Source organism: Ursus americanus, chromosome 9 (assembly GCF_024610735.1).
Source record: "Ursus americanus isolate L20-20 chromosome 9, mUrsAme1.1.p, whole genome shotgun sequence".
Lineage (NCBI taxonomy): Eukaryota > Metazoa > Chordata > Mammalia > Carnivora > Ursidae > Ursus > Ursus americanus.
The window spans coordinates 46895323-46913980 of NC_142135.1; the positions used below are offsets into that span (position 1 = coordinate 46895323).

At 34.5% G+C, this 18658-nt stretch overlaps 1 protein-coding gene across 2 annotated transcripts in view; it reads right to left on the reverse strand.

Annotated features, from left to right (window-relative positions):
• The window catches only part of CPNE3 (copine 3), a 50327-nt gene that overhangs the window by 12977 nt on the left and 18692 nt on the right, over positions 1-18658 (reverse strand). For both annotated transcript variants that reach the window (XM_045806020.2, XM_045806017.2), the window contains exons 5-11: positions 18372-18443; positions 13350-13433; positions 10713-10802; positions 6509-6607; positions 3482-3568; positions 2279-2338; positions 1677-1810 (exon numbers count right to left, since the gene is read on the reverse strand). In XM_045806020.2, coding sequence (XP_045661976.2) covers positions 1677-1810; positions 2279-2338; positions 3482-3568; positions 6509-6607; positions 10713-10802; positions 13350-13433; positions 18372-18443 — 626 coding nt within the window. The remainder of the gene's footprint in view (positions 1-1676; positions 1811-2278; positions 2339-3481; positions 3569-6508; positions 6608-10712; positions 10803-13349; positions 13434-18371; positions 18444-18658) is intronic.

Genomic DNA, 18658 nt, shown 5'->3' on the forward strand with positions numbered 1-18658 from the left:
ATTGTTATATCTTTATTTTTTCTTTCTATTCTTTTATTTTATTGAAAAGCTAATTCATTTATATTCCATTTTCTTGTTTAAAAATAAAAGCATGTAGGGGCGCCTGGGTGGCGCAGTCGTTAAACGTCTGCCTTCGGCTCAGGGCGTGATCCTGGCGTTCTGGGATCGAGCCCCACATCAGGCTCCTCCGCTATGAGCCTGCTTCTTCCTCTCCCACTCCCCCTGCCTGTGTTCCCTCTCTCACTGGCTGTCTCTCTCTGTCAAATAAATAAATAAAATCTTTAAAAAAATAAATAAAAAATAAAAAAATAAAAGCATGTAAAGCCAGAAATTTTCCTCTATAAAGATAGGACCACACTGTATGTTAACAACCTAAAATTTAAATTAAAAAAAAAAAAAGATAGGACCATGTATATATTGTCTTCTTGGTGCTGCTTATTTCTAGATAGTCTGTTATTATACTTCGATTTCCTCTTTGATCTAAGAACTAGTTAAGATTTTTTTATTTCCATATGGTAAATTTTATTTAGTTATCCTTTTGTTATTAACTTCTAGGTGGCAGTCTGATAAAGTAACCTGGTACATTTTTTATCTTCTGTATAAGCCCCATTATAATTGTGTTACTTTAAAATTTTTATTATATTTCTAACTATTTTCAGTAGAAATACTTTGATACTCTGTTATCAAACTTGTCCATGGTTATATTTTCATTTTGGATTATGTAACAAAGTTTTCTATAAAATAATTTTTTATTATATTTAATGAGTTTTGCCTTAAATTCTACTAGCCTGATATCAGAATTGCCACCTTTGCTTTAGATTTGTTTGCATTTGCCTGAAAAGTTTGCCTCTTTAAATGTCATAGCAGATTAATGAAAAGCTCCATCATATATAAGGGCTTTTATCATAAAATAATAGGCAAAGACAAGTGAAAATTTATACTGTGCCCTAAGAGATCCAGAACAAAAAATTATTAATGTGGACTTTTTTTTTTCTATTGTTTGGTAAACCTTCAAGAGGGTCTATTTAATCTATTTAAAAATCTACACATTGAGAATCTATTCAAAATATTTTACAGCAATTAGGTCAAGTTATCTTTTGGTACTTGTTCAAAGTTGCCATTAAGGAAATAATTTGAGGGGCTTCTGGGTGGCTTAGTCGGTTATGTGTCTGACTCTTGATTTTGGCTCAAGTCATGATCTCAGGGTCATGAGATCCACTGCCAAGTGGGGCTCCAAGCTCAGCAGGGAGTCTGCCTGGGATTCTCTCCCTCTCCCTCTGCCCCTTCCCCCCACTTGCCTGCTCTCTCTCTCTCTCAAATATATAAATCTAAAAAAACCAAGAAAAAAGAAAATATGACAGTGACTGCCAAGAAAAAGACATGTTAATAAATGGTGTCTACAAATATTTACAAAATGTGTCATCTAGACTTCAATCACACAGTAACTTATCCCTAATAAGTAAACCCCAATGAAACTAGATCAAAGAAACAAGCCTTCTTGACTCCAGTCAGCTGTTAAATAAACAAGCTATATATAACACATTATAACTGATCATAGCTAGAGATAAGAGGTCAAAAGTAAACCCTAAGACTGCACAAAGAGAAAACTAAAAAAGATAACACAAAAGAAATTTTAGAGAGAAAGTTATGAAAACAACTATTTTAGTCATACTCACGTATCATAATCTTGAATGACCAGTCCCACAGACCAGATAGCAGTCAAATACTCATTAACACCATTGGGGCTGATGTAATGAAGGGAGTCAGGAGACCTTGGGTCACCATTAGAGCCAGTGAAGTCCACTCCCACCTGCCAAATAACAATCACAGCTTAACGTCCAGGAGACAGACAAACACTCATCCCACAGCCTGCTGCTGCCATTTCCTAACAAATGCCTGGGCCTACCAGTATTTCCACAGACAATTAAACAGTTAAAGCTTCAGCCTGAAACAACCTGCTATTCATATTTTTTCTAGATGACTCAAATCCATGAATTATTATACCCATGACTTTAGACATAGGGCTTGTTTTGTAGGTTGTTTGACTAATGCTTTCTATAATTTACTCTGGGACATATCTGCTTTCCTTCAGAAGGAACAGATCTTATCAATAAAGTTGAAAGCTTCTTGATGAACTTAAACAACCTGTCTGAGTAGACCATACTAAACTGCTTGTGTAAATTTCAAAGTCAGTTTTACAGGAAAAGAAAGAACACTGCAAAACAGTAGGAAAAAGTAACATGTTACAGCCTACCTTGAAAAAATCAGTGTTACTTACAGTGAAATTCAGCTGACATCCTCCCATGATATAATCAAGGAATGTGCATTCCACTGTAATCTAAAAACAAATAGCAAACTATTAAAATAAAAAATCTCTTTATTGGGTACCCGGGTGGCTGAATCAGTTGAACATCTGACTCTTGGTTTTGGTCAGGTCGAGATTTGTGGGTCATGGGATCGAGCTCCCACGACAGGCTCTGCACTCAGCGGGGAGTCTGCTTGGGATTCTCTCTTCCGCTCCTTCTGCCCCTCCCCACCTCTAAAAATAAATAAATCTCTAACATACAAGAGATACAAAGAGCTCTCTGACATATATTTTTCACAGTTTAGAAACTGAACAGAACATGATATAAGCACATGGAAACCACCCTAGCATTTGAGTTTAAGTACCCCTGCCCCTACTTGTCAAAAATCTGTAACATTTTACTTTGAGATAATTAAAGCAATGTTAAAATTATAATTTTTTTAAAGATTTATTTGAGAGAGAGCATGAGTGGGGGAGGGGCAGAGGGAGATGACAGAGAGAGAGAGAGAGAGAGAGAGAGAGAGAGAGGAGCAGACTCCCTGCTGAGCAGGGAACCCAAATTGGGGCTCAATCTCATGACCTGAGCTGAAATCAAGAGTTGGACACTCAACTGACTGAACCACCCAGGCGCCCCTAAGATTAGAATATTAATGGCCAAAGATGAAATATACTCACTTTAAGTTTTAAGAAACTAGTAATGAGTCTAATATGTTGAGAGCTTGAAAATAATCAAGATTTAAACAAAACAAAACAAAAAAAACCCCTCATTTGTTGTAAGAAATCTCTTGAATTTTTCCCTCTATTTATAATATCTCAACTTGAAATTATGACCAGGATAGATGCACTGAGTCAGATCATTTACACTAATACCCTGGGAAAATACCATGATGTTTCACATTTCCTAAAATAAGGAAAAAACTTTAATATTCTTTGTCTTTTGCCAAAAAGTTGTCAAACCTTTGAAGCAAAGTTACTTAAAAGATTTCTTTACTTTTCCACTCTCATCTAAGGGTGTCCAGATGATCATATGATTTTCAACTGCCCAAAATTCAATTCACATTTCCTAAGATAAGGAAAAACTTAAATATTCTTGTCTGTTTGTTTAATTTATACCATACTGAAAAAAGAACTTGAAATTTAATCTCCTTATACTATAAATGGTTAACATCAACTAACCTCACACTGTTTCACACTGATAACACCTGAATTCTTGTAGCTTTTCTTCTTTTGCCTCTTTTTTTCATTTATGCATTCAAATTCCACCTGTAGGAAGAAAAGACAAAATATTAATTCTTAGTAGTGATATAAAAAATGCCAATGTTGGGGCGCCTGGGTGGCTCAGTCAGTTAAGTGTCTGCCTTTGGCTCAGGTCTCCATCCCAGGGTCCTAGGATCAAGCGCAGTCGGGCTCGCTGCTCAGAGGGGAGCCTGCTTCTCCCTCCGCCCCTCCCCCACTCATGCTTGTGTGTGCATGCTCTCTCTCTCAAATAAATAAATAAAATCTTTTTTTAAATGCCAATGTGATTTTTCTCTTGGAATCAAACCACCTGTTGACGTAGGTCTGCTGCTTTTTACATAATAAAGTAAGTGAAATATTTATCACTGAAATTTCCAAAAGGCATTCCTAAGATTGTATACCTTTTAAAATAGTTCCTAAATATAGACTTTGCCTCTGTAGATGATTTCCTTGCAAATGCTCCAAGTAGCATTCTTTATTTTTTATAAGGGAAATAAAATATTACTCTTTCAGAAAGAACAAAAATATGCTACTTAGAAAACAAGGAAAAAACCTACCATCAGAAAACAGAAATATATGGAGCCTAACTGTATGGTAAAATATGCAAAGATCATCTCTTTCCCCTGGGAATACTTTCAGGAATAGAACTAATATCTTACACCTTCTTTTCACTATAATTCCTTTCCCCAAACAGAAGGATCTTCTTTTCCACCTCCTTGGCTCAAGCCCTCTTCTATAACATCACCTACTATTTCAGTCTTCTATCTCCATTCATCTCTTTAAACTTTAACTTTAAACTTCTACAACCATATAAAATTTAGTTACATACTTTGTGTTATTCTCAATTGTTTCATTTCATTAATTTTGTTTCATACCTAAGATACAGTCACCTCCAAATTATACCTTCAGATTTTCTCTATCTTGATACTCAATGAACACTTGATGAGACACCTTTTCTGATTAATAGAAAGTAACTTATATACTTCAGACAGTCACTGCTAATTTCCTAAGAATCAAACATTAAAAGGTACAATAGATACAATGCTAAAAAACAAAATTATGTTAAACAAATTCTTTGATAGTTCAGGATCCTGCCAGAGTCTCAGTCATCATCAAAAATATTGACTATTGAATATTTGAGATGTGGGAAAGCCCTAAAGAGAATTTTCATTAGTCAAAGTCTGTGTTACTTCATTTCATTTATTCTCACTTCTACAGAGCGTCTACCAAGTGGCAGGCACTGTTTTAGGCACAGAGATGATAAGATATGGCCCTGCCTTTGAAAAACAAGAGTGGGTAAACATCATCACTGCAGCAACATTCAAAGCCCCATTCTGTTGTGGTGAAGGGAAGGACCAAGATAGCTGGATTTAGAAAAACCCTACATGACCCATAAAGTATTATAGAGTTAGTTGTTCATTCATAATCTTCTAAAAGCAGGTCATTTACTGATTCTGCAAGATAGTGACAAAGTGAAATTACTAAAACAACAGTCCAGACCACTCCTCATGTTTAGTTCTTTTAGATTGTTTTATTTGAACTGTTCGGATTTTTAGCATTTTCCATTAGTTCTGCTTTTTAAAAAAAATTCTTTAAATAGGATAGTAACAGCTGAATTTTGCTATTTTATTTCAAAAACTCTTAATTCAAAGCTAATTCAATTTTTGCACTTAAACCATTAGATATGATTTTAAAAGCCTTCTCTACTTCACACAAGCATTTCTGTACAGGCTACTTCTAGTACCTGTCCTTTGTGACCGGGGAGTAGGGACAGGGCTATAGATCTCTATGTGACCTACTGAAAATTCTAATCTCATTATGTTTGTTTAAAACCCCTTTCTCCCCTCATAAGTGTTATTTATTTATTTAGTATTTAAGTTTTGATCTAAAACTATCAGTATCTTCTCTTAAATTACCTCACTTAAATGACTAGGTAAAAAAGACCTCACCTAACCATAACCTCTTACTTCTTAAACCCTATGTTTGTGTTTTCAAAAGCAAAGGCCATATACATGAACATTATGCATGTTCTCTAAGCATGTAATAAACAATTCATATTATTCTGTTATAAAGAGAATTAACAGCTAATCTCATTCAAACTAGAAAGGAAATAAGATGGGAGCAATTGATAAGTTTTACTCATAAAAGGCTCCGAAATAGTTTTTAGCCACCTAGGTTTTATTTTTTTAATTTATTTTTTAAAGTCTTTTTTTTTTAAGATTTTTATTTATTTATTTATTTGACAGAGAGAGAGACAGCCAGCGAGAGAGGGAACATAGGCAGGGGGAGTGGGAGAGGAAGAAGCAGGCTCCCAGCAGAGGAGCCCGATGTGGGGCTCGATCCCAGGACTCGGGGATCACGCCCCGAGCTGAAGGCAGATGCTTAACGACTCAGCCACCCAGACGCCCCATAGTCACCTAGGTTTTAGAGACAGAAAAGTTTCAGAAGCACTCTTAGAAATATGTTGGGATGCTAAATAATAAACTGAATGTAGTAAAGGCACATGAATGATCTTAACAAAATTAGTATCTTTAGATGGAGGCTTAATATTATATAATTTGAAATACCGTAAGTATGGTTTTATCCTTTCCTTTTGTAGAGGAGAGAAGAGCCAGAGGCAGACTGTACATTACGTTCAAGCCCAGGTATTTATCTAGTGTTATAGAACTTAATTATTATGACCAAAGAAATGCCAAGTGCTTTAAAACTAGGGATTTTCAATCAAACCATATATGTTTTCTGAAGCTAAAGGAAACCAAACCTCTAATTATAAATGTAAACTTATATTCCCAAGTATGGATTTTGGATCATCCAACTACTACACATATAAGATCCACAGATTTCAGAACATTTTGTAACATAGAGTAAAAACATGGCAAACTGTTTGCTATACCAAGAAAAAAAAATGAAATAATAAATACATGGCCAAACAGTAAAGTACATTCAAGTGACAAAGATTCAACTTACAGGTGAATTTCTGGAGGCTTCTTTCAGCTTTGTCATGGTGGTTTGAAATGTTCCAATGAGATCATGTGACCCATCATTATCATAATCATAGCACTCTACCTAGAATTAAGTATCATAAAAATATGTAAAAATCAACATCATTTTGTTTAAAGGGATTGACTGCAATAAATGGGACTTACCAAGAAGTGTCCTATTAATTAAAATAAGTGAAAATGTTTAATAGGAGAAGTAGGAACTAACTTCCTGGAGGACTAATACTGAAACACTTTCAAACCCCAGCTATCCTTGGGATGGGGCTCTAGGATAGATCATAAGCAGATGAAAAATACAAATACTGTTTAAATTTCACATTAAGCAGTTTCCACTTCATCTATCATGCCCTTTATAAGAGATGATAAAATCAAAATGGAATTACACCTTCTTTCTCACCCCACTTCTTTACTTCGTTATCACTATACAATGACTAAAAGCCATCATCTGCAGGAAGAAAGGAAGTCAGTATCCTAGACAACTAAAACTTGTATAATTAAATCCTAGATGATTTAGAAATATGGCAAATGTATTTCATTAGCTGCAATCTGGTAAGGCTAGGCTTGTATTCAGAGTTAGACATGATGAAGTCAGATTTGCACCCTTCTGATAATCACAGCTCTTAGAATGAAAAAGAGAATTCGAGGAAAGGAGTACTTAATCCACTGAGGAAATATCTGGACTGGTCATTTTAACTCTATTTCCATGTAAGAAAAGGTTTCTAATTCTATTCCTATCTTTGGGTCTCACCCAATGCTTGTTCTCTTTTAAGGAGATAGAAGAGAGCTGAGAGTACTTGATGTGCATATAGTTTTGTGCCAAGTTGACAGTGTAGCCAGAGGGTAAATATTCACAAGAATACCTGATTATTCAGTGCACTGAGAATATTAAGGTGGTGTGAACTGTTAGCAAACAGAGGTGTTCATTGTGATCATCGAACAACCAATGCCTTTATAGTGCTTTGTAATTTCAGAACAGATTATCTCATTTCCACATTTATTATGTGCACTGCACACATTATCTACATAGGCTTGTGAAGTGGACAAAGGAATTAAATAGTGTTAGAAGATGATATGTTTTATTTGGTAACCAAAATAGGTAAAATAAAGCTGTGCTAATGACACTTTTGAATTCTTCTAGAGATTTAAAATAAAAGCCTGTAACTAAGAGTATTTGCCAAGAGAGTATCCTTTACAAAGTTATATTAATTGCCAACTTAAAATGCTTAGGATTTATGTGTTCACCCAGAAAAGTGATTTATTTTCTTCTCAGTTCTATGAGAAGTGAACTGTGTGCCTATCATAGCAGGAAGTATTTCATCACTTACTAATATTTTCATTATTATTCCAGGGAGACTAAAAATCAGTCAATAAAGACAAGGACTAGAATTGCAATTTCGAGTAACTATAAAGGGCTTTTATTTGTTGTAAACAGTTTGGTCACTGACCAATTATGACAATTTGATTCTTGCCTTACATATTTGATAGTTAATTCTTATTTATTTATTTACTTATTTATTTATTTTTTAAGATTTTATTTATTTATGTGACAGAGAGAGAGACAGCCAGCGAGAGAGGGAACATAGGCAGGGGGAGTGGGAGAGGAAGAAGCAGGCTCCCAGCGGAGGAGCCTGACGTGGGGATCGATCCCAGAACGCCAGGATCACACCCTGAGCTGAAGGCAGACGCTTAACGACTGAGCCACCCAGGCGCCCCTGATAGTTAATTTTTAAACAAAAGTCCCTTTATCTGACTCTTCAAACTGTGAGAGGAAAAGAAAATTAATGATCTTAGTAATTTTTTTCCAGAGAAAGTAAAATTAAGATGAAGACAAAAGCAATCTTAATATTTTCATGATTTCACTTTTAAATAGATCTTTTAATTATGGAAAAAAGAACTTGATTTTTATTTATTTATTTGTTTGTTTGTTTGTTTATTTATTTATTTATTTATTTTTAAGTAAGCTCTATATCCAACGTGGGGCTTGAACTCACCACCCTGGGATCAAGAGTAGCATGCTCTACCGAATGAGCCAGCTGGGTGCCCCAGAACTTTGCATTTTAGATTTGCATTCAGGAAACTCCAACTTCTATCTAAGACAAGATCAAGCTTCAATAAGACCAATTTTATTTTTTTAAAAAGCATATGAACACCTAAAACTCTTCATATGGCTAGACTGCCTGAGACTTCACGAAACGTAAAAAGATTTTTAAGTTAGAATTTCTGCTATCTCACTAGGAAAAACTCACTGTTGCCCCATTGAAGGCAAACGTTTGGTGCTAAAGAAAGATGTGACATTTATAATGCTGGCCTATGTTCAGATACAGTTTGAGGTAAATGATGTAATGATTTGTGTCATTTAATTTCTCTTCTCAAAAGTTCAAAAACTAGTACTATTGGGTATCATCAGTGCTTGTGACATTGAAATACATGCATATATACATATGCAAATATGTATATATGTACAAGAATGCACACACCACACAATACTACATTCACTAAGGCATTCCCATTTTAGGCAAGGTGGCAGCATGCATGATTATTTCTTTTACTCACTTGATCTTATGAGAATAATAATACATGCTAGAGTGATAACACTGGCACGTTCACACAGCAGCAAAGAAACTATCAATGATTCTGACTCTATCCTCTGCTCTAAAACTCTTTACCACACCTCTAAACGATTTCCAAACACCAAGAGAATCACAGATGTATGACTTTGTGATATTGCAAAGAAATACAGCACTAAAGAAATAAAGACAGTCATGATGTGGCAAACCAAGTTGTGTATAGTTAAAACAAACTGAGAAAGTTTTAAGAACGGAAGACATTCATCAGAGAAAGCTCAGAAAATCAGTTTACTTACTATAATAAAATAGCCCTGTAAGCATGCCACTGTGTGCAAAAAAAGTTTAAAAAACATTGTTTCATTGTTAACATATTATTTCAAGCAATCAGTTATGGTTTAGGCATTTCTTTTCCCCAACCTTTCCTGTTTCTCAGGTCTAATAAAGTTTCAACTTATTATTTTTAATGTGAAAAGCAAAAGTTCTAGATTTAGTATAACAATAGAAAGTAATTTTTAAAACTACTCTTCTACTATTTATTTTTTACCTAAATCTTCACTGCTGTTTGAAATACCCCATAAATTGTACTTATATTGATTTTTAAAGTTCTCTGCCAACTGAGGACAAATTTTTTTGGATTTAAGGAAGGACGCCATTTTCAATGTAACAGCATCTGTGCTATGTATAATGGTTTACAAAACTTTCACTTTCATTCATTTAATCCTTCCCTTTTTTCGTAATATAGACATTATTTTCTCTATTGTATAAGTGAAGAAGTTTGATGACCTGCCCAAGATCCTTTATCTGGTTGAAAGCCTAAGTCAAGACTTGGACTATAGCCTGACATGAAATCCTGTGCTCCGTGCCATCACCTTTCCTGTTTTTACTGTATTCATTACCAAAGGAAAAACAAAACAAACCCCACTTCAGTTTGCTGACAACTAAACACAAGAAGAGGCTTCTATCTGGAATCTTATGTAAAGAGACTCTAGTATAATGTGTCTTAAAAATAATATTTTCTAATAATTGGCTATAAATTAAAACATTAAAAAAAATTCTTAGATGCCTGCTATTTCCTATTCCCACTCTGTTTTCCTAATACTTTATACTAAAGCCATCTAGAAGTTTTCAATGAATAATATCTTGCTCTGAAAATAAGCAATGGAAAATGCCACCACTATTTTCCTCTGCTGCTGAGTGTAGAAGGAAGCTCTGGGTTTTTAGTCAAAGTAACATCTGCTTTTACCTGCAAGGGATGCACCAAAGACAAAGAGGGCAGTTAAAGGTTCCTATTTGCAGAGCAAAGGAATCTTATTAAAAAGGAGGAAAGATTCAAATTGGACATTTTATTTTTAAAAATGAAGAGTAAAATAAAAATCACAATGTTTGATTAAGCATTAGGCCAACAGATCAGTCAAATGTGTCTACCCTTTCAAACTGACCATTTACTTACCAGAGACATTTCTATTTTAATATTCCTAAATACAAATAAAATTCAGTCCTTACAGGTATCTATTAGATATTTACTTCTATTAAATACTATCTAATCAACTAGTTTTATATAAGATATATGTGTATATATATAACATATATATAACTTTAAATTACCTTGATAGTTTTGTCCATATCTCCATAGCACAGGGAGTTAAGAGAGATTTTAAAAGGCCTCCAAACAGGATTCAAGTTATTTTTAATAACCTGTAAAATGAAGATTTCAAAGACTTGTTAGAAAAACATTCAGGGAGGTAGGGGGATGGGCTAGCCCAGTGATGGGTATTAAGGAGGGCATGTATTGCATGGAGCACTGGTTATATGTAAACAATGAATCATGGAACACTACATCAAAAACTAATGATGTATTGTATGGTGAATAACATAAAAAAAATAATTAAAAAATTAAAAAATTAAAGAAAAAAGAAAAACATTCAGTTCATTAACTTTTGCTCTTCCTTTTCCTAGATTCTTGCTACATTCTCATCAATCATCCTTCGCCTTTTCACCCAATCAACTTTTTCAATGAAAAACTACCTAGGACAATATTATACAAATGTTAGAAGGAAAATGTGATAGATACATTCTGAGAAAAGAAAAGAAACTTGGAAAATATATTTCACCCATTACAAGGTACACTTAGAAACTACAGACTTTTGCAGATTTTGTCAGAAACCAGGGTTTTCATTGCAGGACACAGAAGACTCAAATTTGGAATAAGAAAGGATGAGAAAGAACCTTGCTGGGTTGGACTTTGAACTGAAGAAAGAGTCTAAATTCATGATTTAAAATTTTTGTAAATATACATATACATAATAAACATATACGCAAATACACATGTTTCCCAGTTATGTCCATTGAAAAGGTGTAAATGAAATGACATCTCGGTAGCAATAAGTATATCTAGCACTACTCTCTTAAAGGAATAGGGTTCCAAGAGAAAGGGCTCATTCCAGACCTGAGACAGAGTGAGCATAAGGTGACCTAAGAATATACTTTAATATAAAGTAAGAGAATGAGGGCACCTGGCTGGCTCAGTCAAAGGAGCATAAGACTCTTGATCTCAGGGGTCATGAATTTAAGCCCCATGTTTGGTGTAGAGATTACTTAAAAGGTAAATAAATAAACTTTAAGTTTATTTAATAAACTTATAGTATTTATATTAAATATGGTATATTTAATAAACTTATTAAATAAATAAATAAATAAATAAATAAATAAATAAATAAAGGAGTGCTTAAAGACTAATGGGGTTATGTTAAAACAACCCAGAAGACTTTTGAATCTCCCTGGTAAAATCTGGATTAATTTGAACAGCAAAAATAACGACAGTAATGAATTATAACACAATGAATACACTGTGTTATAATAGTCATGAGTCTACGATGATACTAAAAATAAAAAAGTTAGAGGACAGATGAAAGAGGAGTATCTGCTAATATATGTAAAGGGATGAAAGACAGAGAAAAAAATCACTATTTTATAGCCCCTAATACAAAAATTGATTTAGGTATAGATCATCAATAGACAAGGGATATGCTAAAGAACAGTTTAATCACACAGTCTCAAAGTATCACACCACAGATCACATATTAATTACAAAGGGAAAAAAACGGGACTTTATCATGGCAAGATCTAGCGGTCACCAGCTTAACCAAGTAGACAAGTTTGGCAGCATCAATACTGGACAGCTTGATACCATGGATCCTCTGATGATACAGAGCAAGGTACACACATAATGTTCTTGATGGAATTGTTTGATTTGGATGTAATTGGAAGGAAACAGAAGACTCAGAATGTTAGACATACTGGTCTTGATTCTTCAGGAGATTCAATGGCATGAAAATATAAGGCAGGTAAGGAGAAGAATCTTATATATTGGGAACATAGGAACCAAATGCGAAATGTGAACCTTGAATTGATCCTGGACAAAAAAATGTGGAGATATATCTCCATACACACATATGTGTGTATAGCTATGTATACGTGTATGTGTGTGTGTGTGTGTGTGTGTATAAACATGTGTGCGACAACAGGGGAAATCTAAATTTAAATGATATACAGAGCGATATAAATTTTGAGTCCTAAATTAAACTCTCAGGTGTAATTGTATAGGAGAATGCCCTTGTTCTTAAGAAATACCTGCTGTACTATTAAGGTGAAGAGTCATGATGTCTGCAGCCTACATTAAAATGGTATTGCAAATGGGAAGTATATGTGTGCATGTGTGTATATGTGTGTGAGAAAGAACACACATGTAGATATGACCAGTTGGTAAATCTCAGTGAAGGATACACAGGTATACATTTTAGTGGTTTTTACAGGGTTTTTAATTTTTCAAAATAAAAATTTTACTAATAGGGGGCGCCTGGGTGGCACAGCGGTTAAGCGTCTGCCTTCGGCTCAGGGCGTGATCCCGGCGTTATGGGGTCGAGCCCCACATCAGGCTCTTCCGCTATGAGCCTGCTTCTTCCTCTCCAACTCCCCCTGCTTGTGTTCCCTCTCTCGCTGGCTGTCTATCTCTGTCAAATAAATAAATAAAATCTTTAAAAAAAAAAAAAAAAAAAAAAATTTTACTAATAGTTCACCCTCCACATGAAAAGAAAAAAAAATGAGTATGTTGATCTTGTGTTTCTGGCTATATTATGTCTGAACTCAGTTTGATATTTTTATAAATACATAATTTTTTAAAATTTAGATTACTACAATTCCAATGGAAACCCCAACTCTACTTTTTCAAATTCAGATATTCACCTCTGTTCGATGAACCATTAGCCAGTTTCCATCGGATGTCTGCTTGTGGAATTCCAGGTATGGATCTGACTTTCCAAATAGATCCTACGTTTAAAAAAAGTCAATTATTCTCCTCTGAAACCATGTGAAACCACACTTGTATATATTACATATTAGCAATACCTGAAGTCTTACTCCATAGTATAGATATATACAGTACAGTACAGTAGTAAATACAAATCCCATCACCTTCCTCACAAACTTACAAACTTGCTGATACCTACAAGGAGAACTATTAAGGCCTTTGTGATAAGTGCTCATAATACTATGTATCACACCTTCACTTCTCAAAAAAACATGAGAACATGGCTTTAAAATACAGTGAACAATAGAACCCATGATCAATAAAATATGTTTTGGGCTTGTTTTCATTATTAACAGTATTCATCCACATAGCACTGAATAGTTTTATATAAATGACATCCCAAACATTAGTCATACTGACTCCATGAGGGACAGAGCAGTTATCAGCAATAAAATGGATTCAGAGAGGTTAAATGACTTTGGCAAGACCACACATCTAATGAATCCATGGATCTGAGTCTTGACTTTATATCTTATCCTTCTATGTCCAATACTTTTCCACCAATTCCACACATTTCTTTACACACACAAGGGAGTAGAGGTAAATATGTGAAGTGCATAACAGAATTATTTCAAGGGTATAAGTACATCTTCTTTTTCCTCTGTAATTTATCGCAGCACCCCAGTATAATGCTGAACCACACTGAGTGCTCAAAAATACCCTATCACCATCCTCAACACAAACACACACATATATGCACACACACACAAATACACACACACATATACAGAGATAAAATTCTGGAATAATGATCAAATCACTTCCAGAGGTCAAACTCAAGTAGTGAGATTATAAACTATTTTGTCTTCTCATTTTTGTTTGCCTTTATTTTGAAATTTTCATACTCCTTAGAATATACTACTTATTATTTGTCAAAGTGAGAGGAAACCTATTATTTCCACAGTAATATATGCAGCTATGTACCTGAATTGAAGATTTTTTGAGTCCTAAATTAAACTCAGTATTAAATTAAGAACTAAGATAATGTTATCTCTCTCCTCAGCTGTTCAGTGTTAAGCAAGTAATATATTTGGTACAGTCAAAAATATAAACATGGTGTGGGGGGGGGATGGTGGGAAGCACCTGGGTGGCTCAGTTGGTTAAGCATCTGACTTTGGCCCAAATCATGATCTCAGGGTCCTGGGAGGGAGCCCCATGTCAGGCTCCCCACTCAGTGGGAGTCTGCTTCTCCCTCTCCCTCTGCCCCTCCTCCTTTTCATGCTCTCTCTCTCTCTCTCTCTCAAATAAACAAATAAAATATTTTTAAAAATATATAAACACACGGGTGCCTGGCGGGCTTAGTCAGAAGAGCATGTGACTCTTGATATTGGGTCATGAGTTTGAGCCCCACTTGGATGTAGAGATTACTTAAGTAAGTAAATTTTTTTAAAATATAGATATAGATACAAACACAAAGGCTACGCAGAACTTTAAAAAAATTTTTTTTAAGATTTTATTTATTTATTTGAGAGAGAGAGAGAGCACAAAAGGAGAGGGAGAAGCAGACTCCCTGCTGAGCAGAGAGCCCAACTTGGGGCTCGATCCCAGAATGCTGAGATCACGACCTAAGCCGAAGGCAGACCCTTAACTGATGGAGCCACCCAACCACCCCAGAACTTTTAAAATTTAACTTTATCTAAGAAGAATCTTAAGAATCAATGTAATAAACCTCTCTATAAACCATTTTATAAAACTAATGGCAGCACTTTACACAGAGAAGTTAACTTTCTAAAAACACCTAATGTACCCTGTCTGAACTATCTTAGAAATAAATCTATGAGAAAGGCAGAATATCAGTAATTACCATTTTGAAGGTCAGACAACAAACCTTTGAAAGTTCATTAAGATGCCAGTAGCAGAACTAAAGTAAGAATTAAAAGTTCCTGACTCAGGCCTCCAGAACATGTTAAGTGAAAAAAGCAAGGTGGAGAAAAGTGTACATATGCATATCTAGAGAATATATATATGTATGTCTGAAAGCGTATGTATGGGGGCACGTGGGTGGCTCAGTCAGTTAATCAACAGACTCTCGCTTTCAGCTCAGGTCATGATGTCAGGGTTGTGAGACAGAGCCCCAAGTCGGGCTCCCCATTGAGCGGAGCCTGCCTAAGATTCTCTCTCTGCATCCACCCTGCACACTCCCCGCCCCCACTCGCACGTGCACGCACGCACACACATGTGCTCTCACCTTCTCTCGCTCACTTAAAAAAAAAACCCCAAAAACCTGTATGTATGTAGTATGCTACAGTTACCCAAGGGCTGTGGGTGGAGAACATAAATACGAATACATACATATCTATCTATATAAATATATCAATATACACACACATATACATATGTGTATTACACAGAGACATACAAATACATACACACACACACATACACACACACGAACCTTAGGTTTTTTTTTAGAAAATTAAAAAATTAAACCGTAAAATATAAATTTCATTTTTTTCATAAAATATAAATTTTAAAACTTTATTACCTACAGGGAGAAAGGAAGAAAAAAGAGTGGAAAGGGAAAGAGGCTAAATTTCTTGAATATATCTTGTTTTATAGATTTGGCTTTGGAACATATAAATCTTTTACATAATTATAAAACAGTTAAATTTTTAAAAATTGAGAACAATCCCTAAATATCAAAAGTAAAATTCAAATGCGTCATTGTAATAGAATCATAACTAAAACATTTCTTTAAAACACAAGAATTTAAATATAGAACCCAAGTAGAATATATAACCCAAAAGACAAAATGAATTTCAAAGAGGGATGCCTAGCTAGCTCAGTCAGCAGAGCATGTGACTCTCGATCTCAGGGTAGTGAGTTCAAGTCCCACGCTAGGTGTAGAGATTACATAAATGAATAAATACAGCTAAAGAAAAAAAAAAGAATTTCCAAGAAAGCTCCATCTGTTTTCAGTAAAAATATTGTTAATTATAATATGGATATTTTTATTCTGAAAGTATTAGATATTATAAAAGACAAAACAGATAAGAAATTACATTAACATCCCTAAGAACCGAGATTTTCAGCATAACAGAAGGGAGGTATAAATATAGAATTAAAGAAGTAAGGCCCTGAAATTCTATACCTGAACTGGAAATAGTTGTATCAGTTATGATTTAGTTTTTCTTTAAAAAAAAACCAAAACAGTCTTTCCTCTAATTGTCCACTCAAAAGCCTTAGAAACAGAAAGTGGCAGTAATCAACAATAAGCACCCCTAGCAACAGACTGGTCTCTAAATAACAATTTCCACTAAAATACAATCAGGCTCTTTTTAATCTGGCAGGCTGGGGCAGAAATTAGATAAAATAAGCCTGGAACATCTTGTAATGCCACAGAGCAAGAAAGCTATCCAAAGACTCCTGGAGATACACCAACTGATTTCAGGAACAAACTTAAAGAGGTTCCCACAGGCCAAAGTTAAGATAATTTAAGTAACAGTAAGAGTTCACTGATAAAAAGTTCATAGCAATACTAGAAATAAAAAACAACAAACAAAAACAAAAACAAAAAACCCCTCATTGTCACATTTAGTGGATAATAGGGAACCAACTTATTCTGTGAAATGGTATATATGAAGGAAAAAAATCAAACATTTTCATTTGCTTCCTGTACAATCATACCTCAGAATACATAAATATGTCATGTGGGTAGGAATACTTTGCTTTATAGAAGTATCCTCATTAATAAATGAAGAAGCAATGATAGCGTGAGAATCTCACTATTTAACAGACTCTTAATAAAATAACATTATCTAGGTAGTATAATTATCATCCATGTTCACTGACGTCCCAAAAAGACAGAACTCAACAATGTGAGCCTCTGATGGAATCACATGCCACCACCTACGAAACTGCTAACCAACAATAAAATACCATCAGATCAGTCCTCTAGATTAAGTTACCAGCTTATAGAAATCAGGAAATAAAGGTGGAGAGAGGAACATGTTAAAAGACACCACAAATATTTAATCAGCTATATGCAGTGTTACAACTTCTATAGGATAAAGAAGTCCATTTCTTTATTGAATAAGTTCCCTGATGGACGGGTGGATGGATGGGATGAAGGGAGAAATGAGAGGGAATAAAGGAGAGAGGGAGGAAGTAAGTAGAAAAAAAGGGGGGAATTTATGGATTAAAAAAGACTTGAAACATACCAACCAATTACACTGTTAAAAGAATCTTTAGAGATACTCCAAAATATTTACAGATGAAATGACATGATGTCTGGGAGGAGAGAAGGTAGATAAGGGTGGAGATGAAGCATAAAATTGGACATGAGTTGTAAGTGTTGAAGATGGATGATAGGGACATGCAGGGGTTTTTAAAGACTATTCTATTTTTGTATGTTTTAATTTTTCCAAAATAAAAATAGTCCCCGGCTACTAATCTGTTTGCAAATTGAATTGTAGGTAAATGTAAATGATAAGAAAAATATTGATCGGTTTATGTGATTAAGTACAAAAATCATTCAAAGAATTATTCTAATTCATGCTATATACTAAGTCGTTGTGTTATTACGTACTGCACTCATTCTTCATTAAAAATAAACATTGACTTCTGAAGGCAAAGAGGAAAATCCAACAGAGCATGGAATTTCTGCTTCTTTGCTTAAGGTAATCCAACAACACTCTCTCGAATGCCTTTTACGATAACATTAATGCTCTTAATAACTCCTCTTTCATGCCAGACAAGACTTTGGATAACATCTAGAGGAAAGAGGTAAAAGAAAATGGCTTCCACACGGAAAAGCAGAATCTGGAAGTAACTAGATACTCTAAGTGATGCTCAGACGATAGAGCTCATAATACTAATTGCATTATTATTTTTTTCAAAAAGGAATCAATGTGAGGCAAAACATGATATCCTTGTGGAAATGTACATCAACTACCCACCTTATTGTCGAGTTTTCTTGCCTCCATTTCAAACAAGACCACTCTGTTATCCTTTATTTCTTCAGCTGAAATCTATGAGGAGATAAGGTAAGTAAAAGACAATATGTTTCAGGGGTTCCAATAAACTCAGAAGTACAGATTTATTCTGTTATCTGCTAATAGGTACAGTCTGTACTAATATAAGTGAATTTTTAAATCTTTGATAAGAAAACAGTTCCATTCAGAAAAATTGATCATTATTTCTTTTATGTGTATAAAATAAATATTTTCCCAAAATATGCCATATC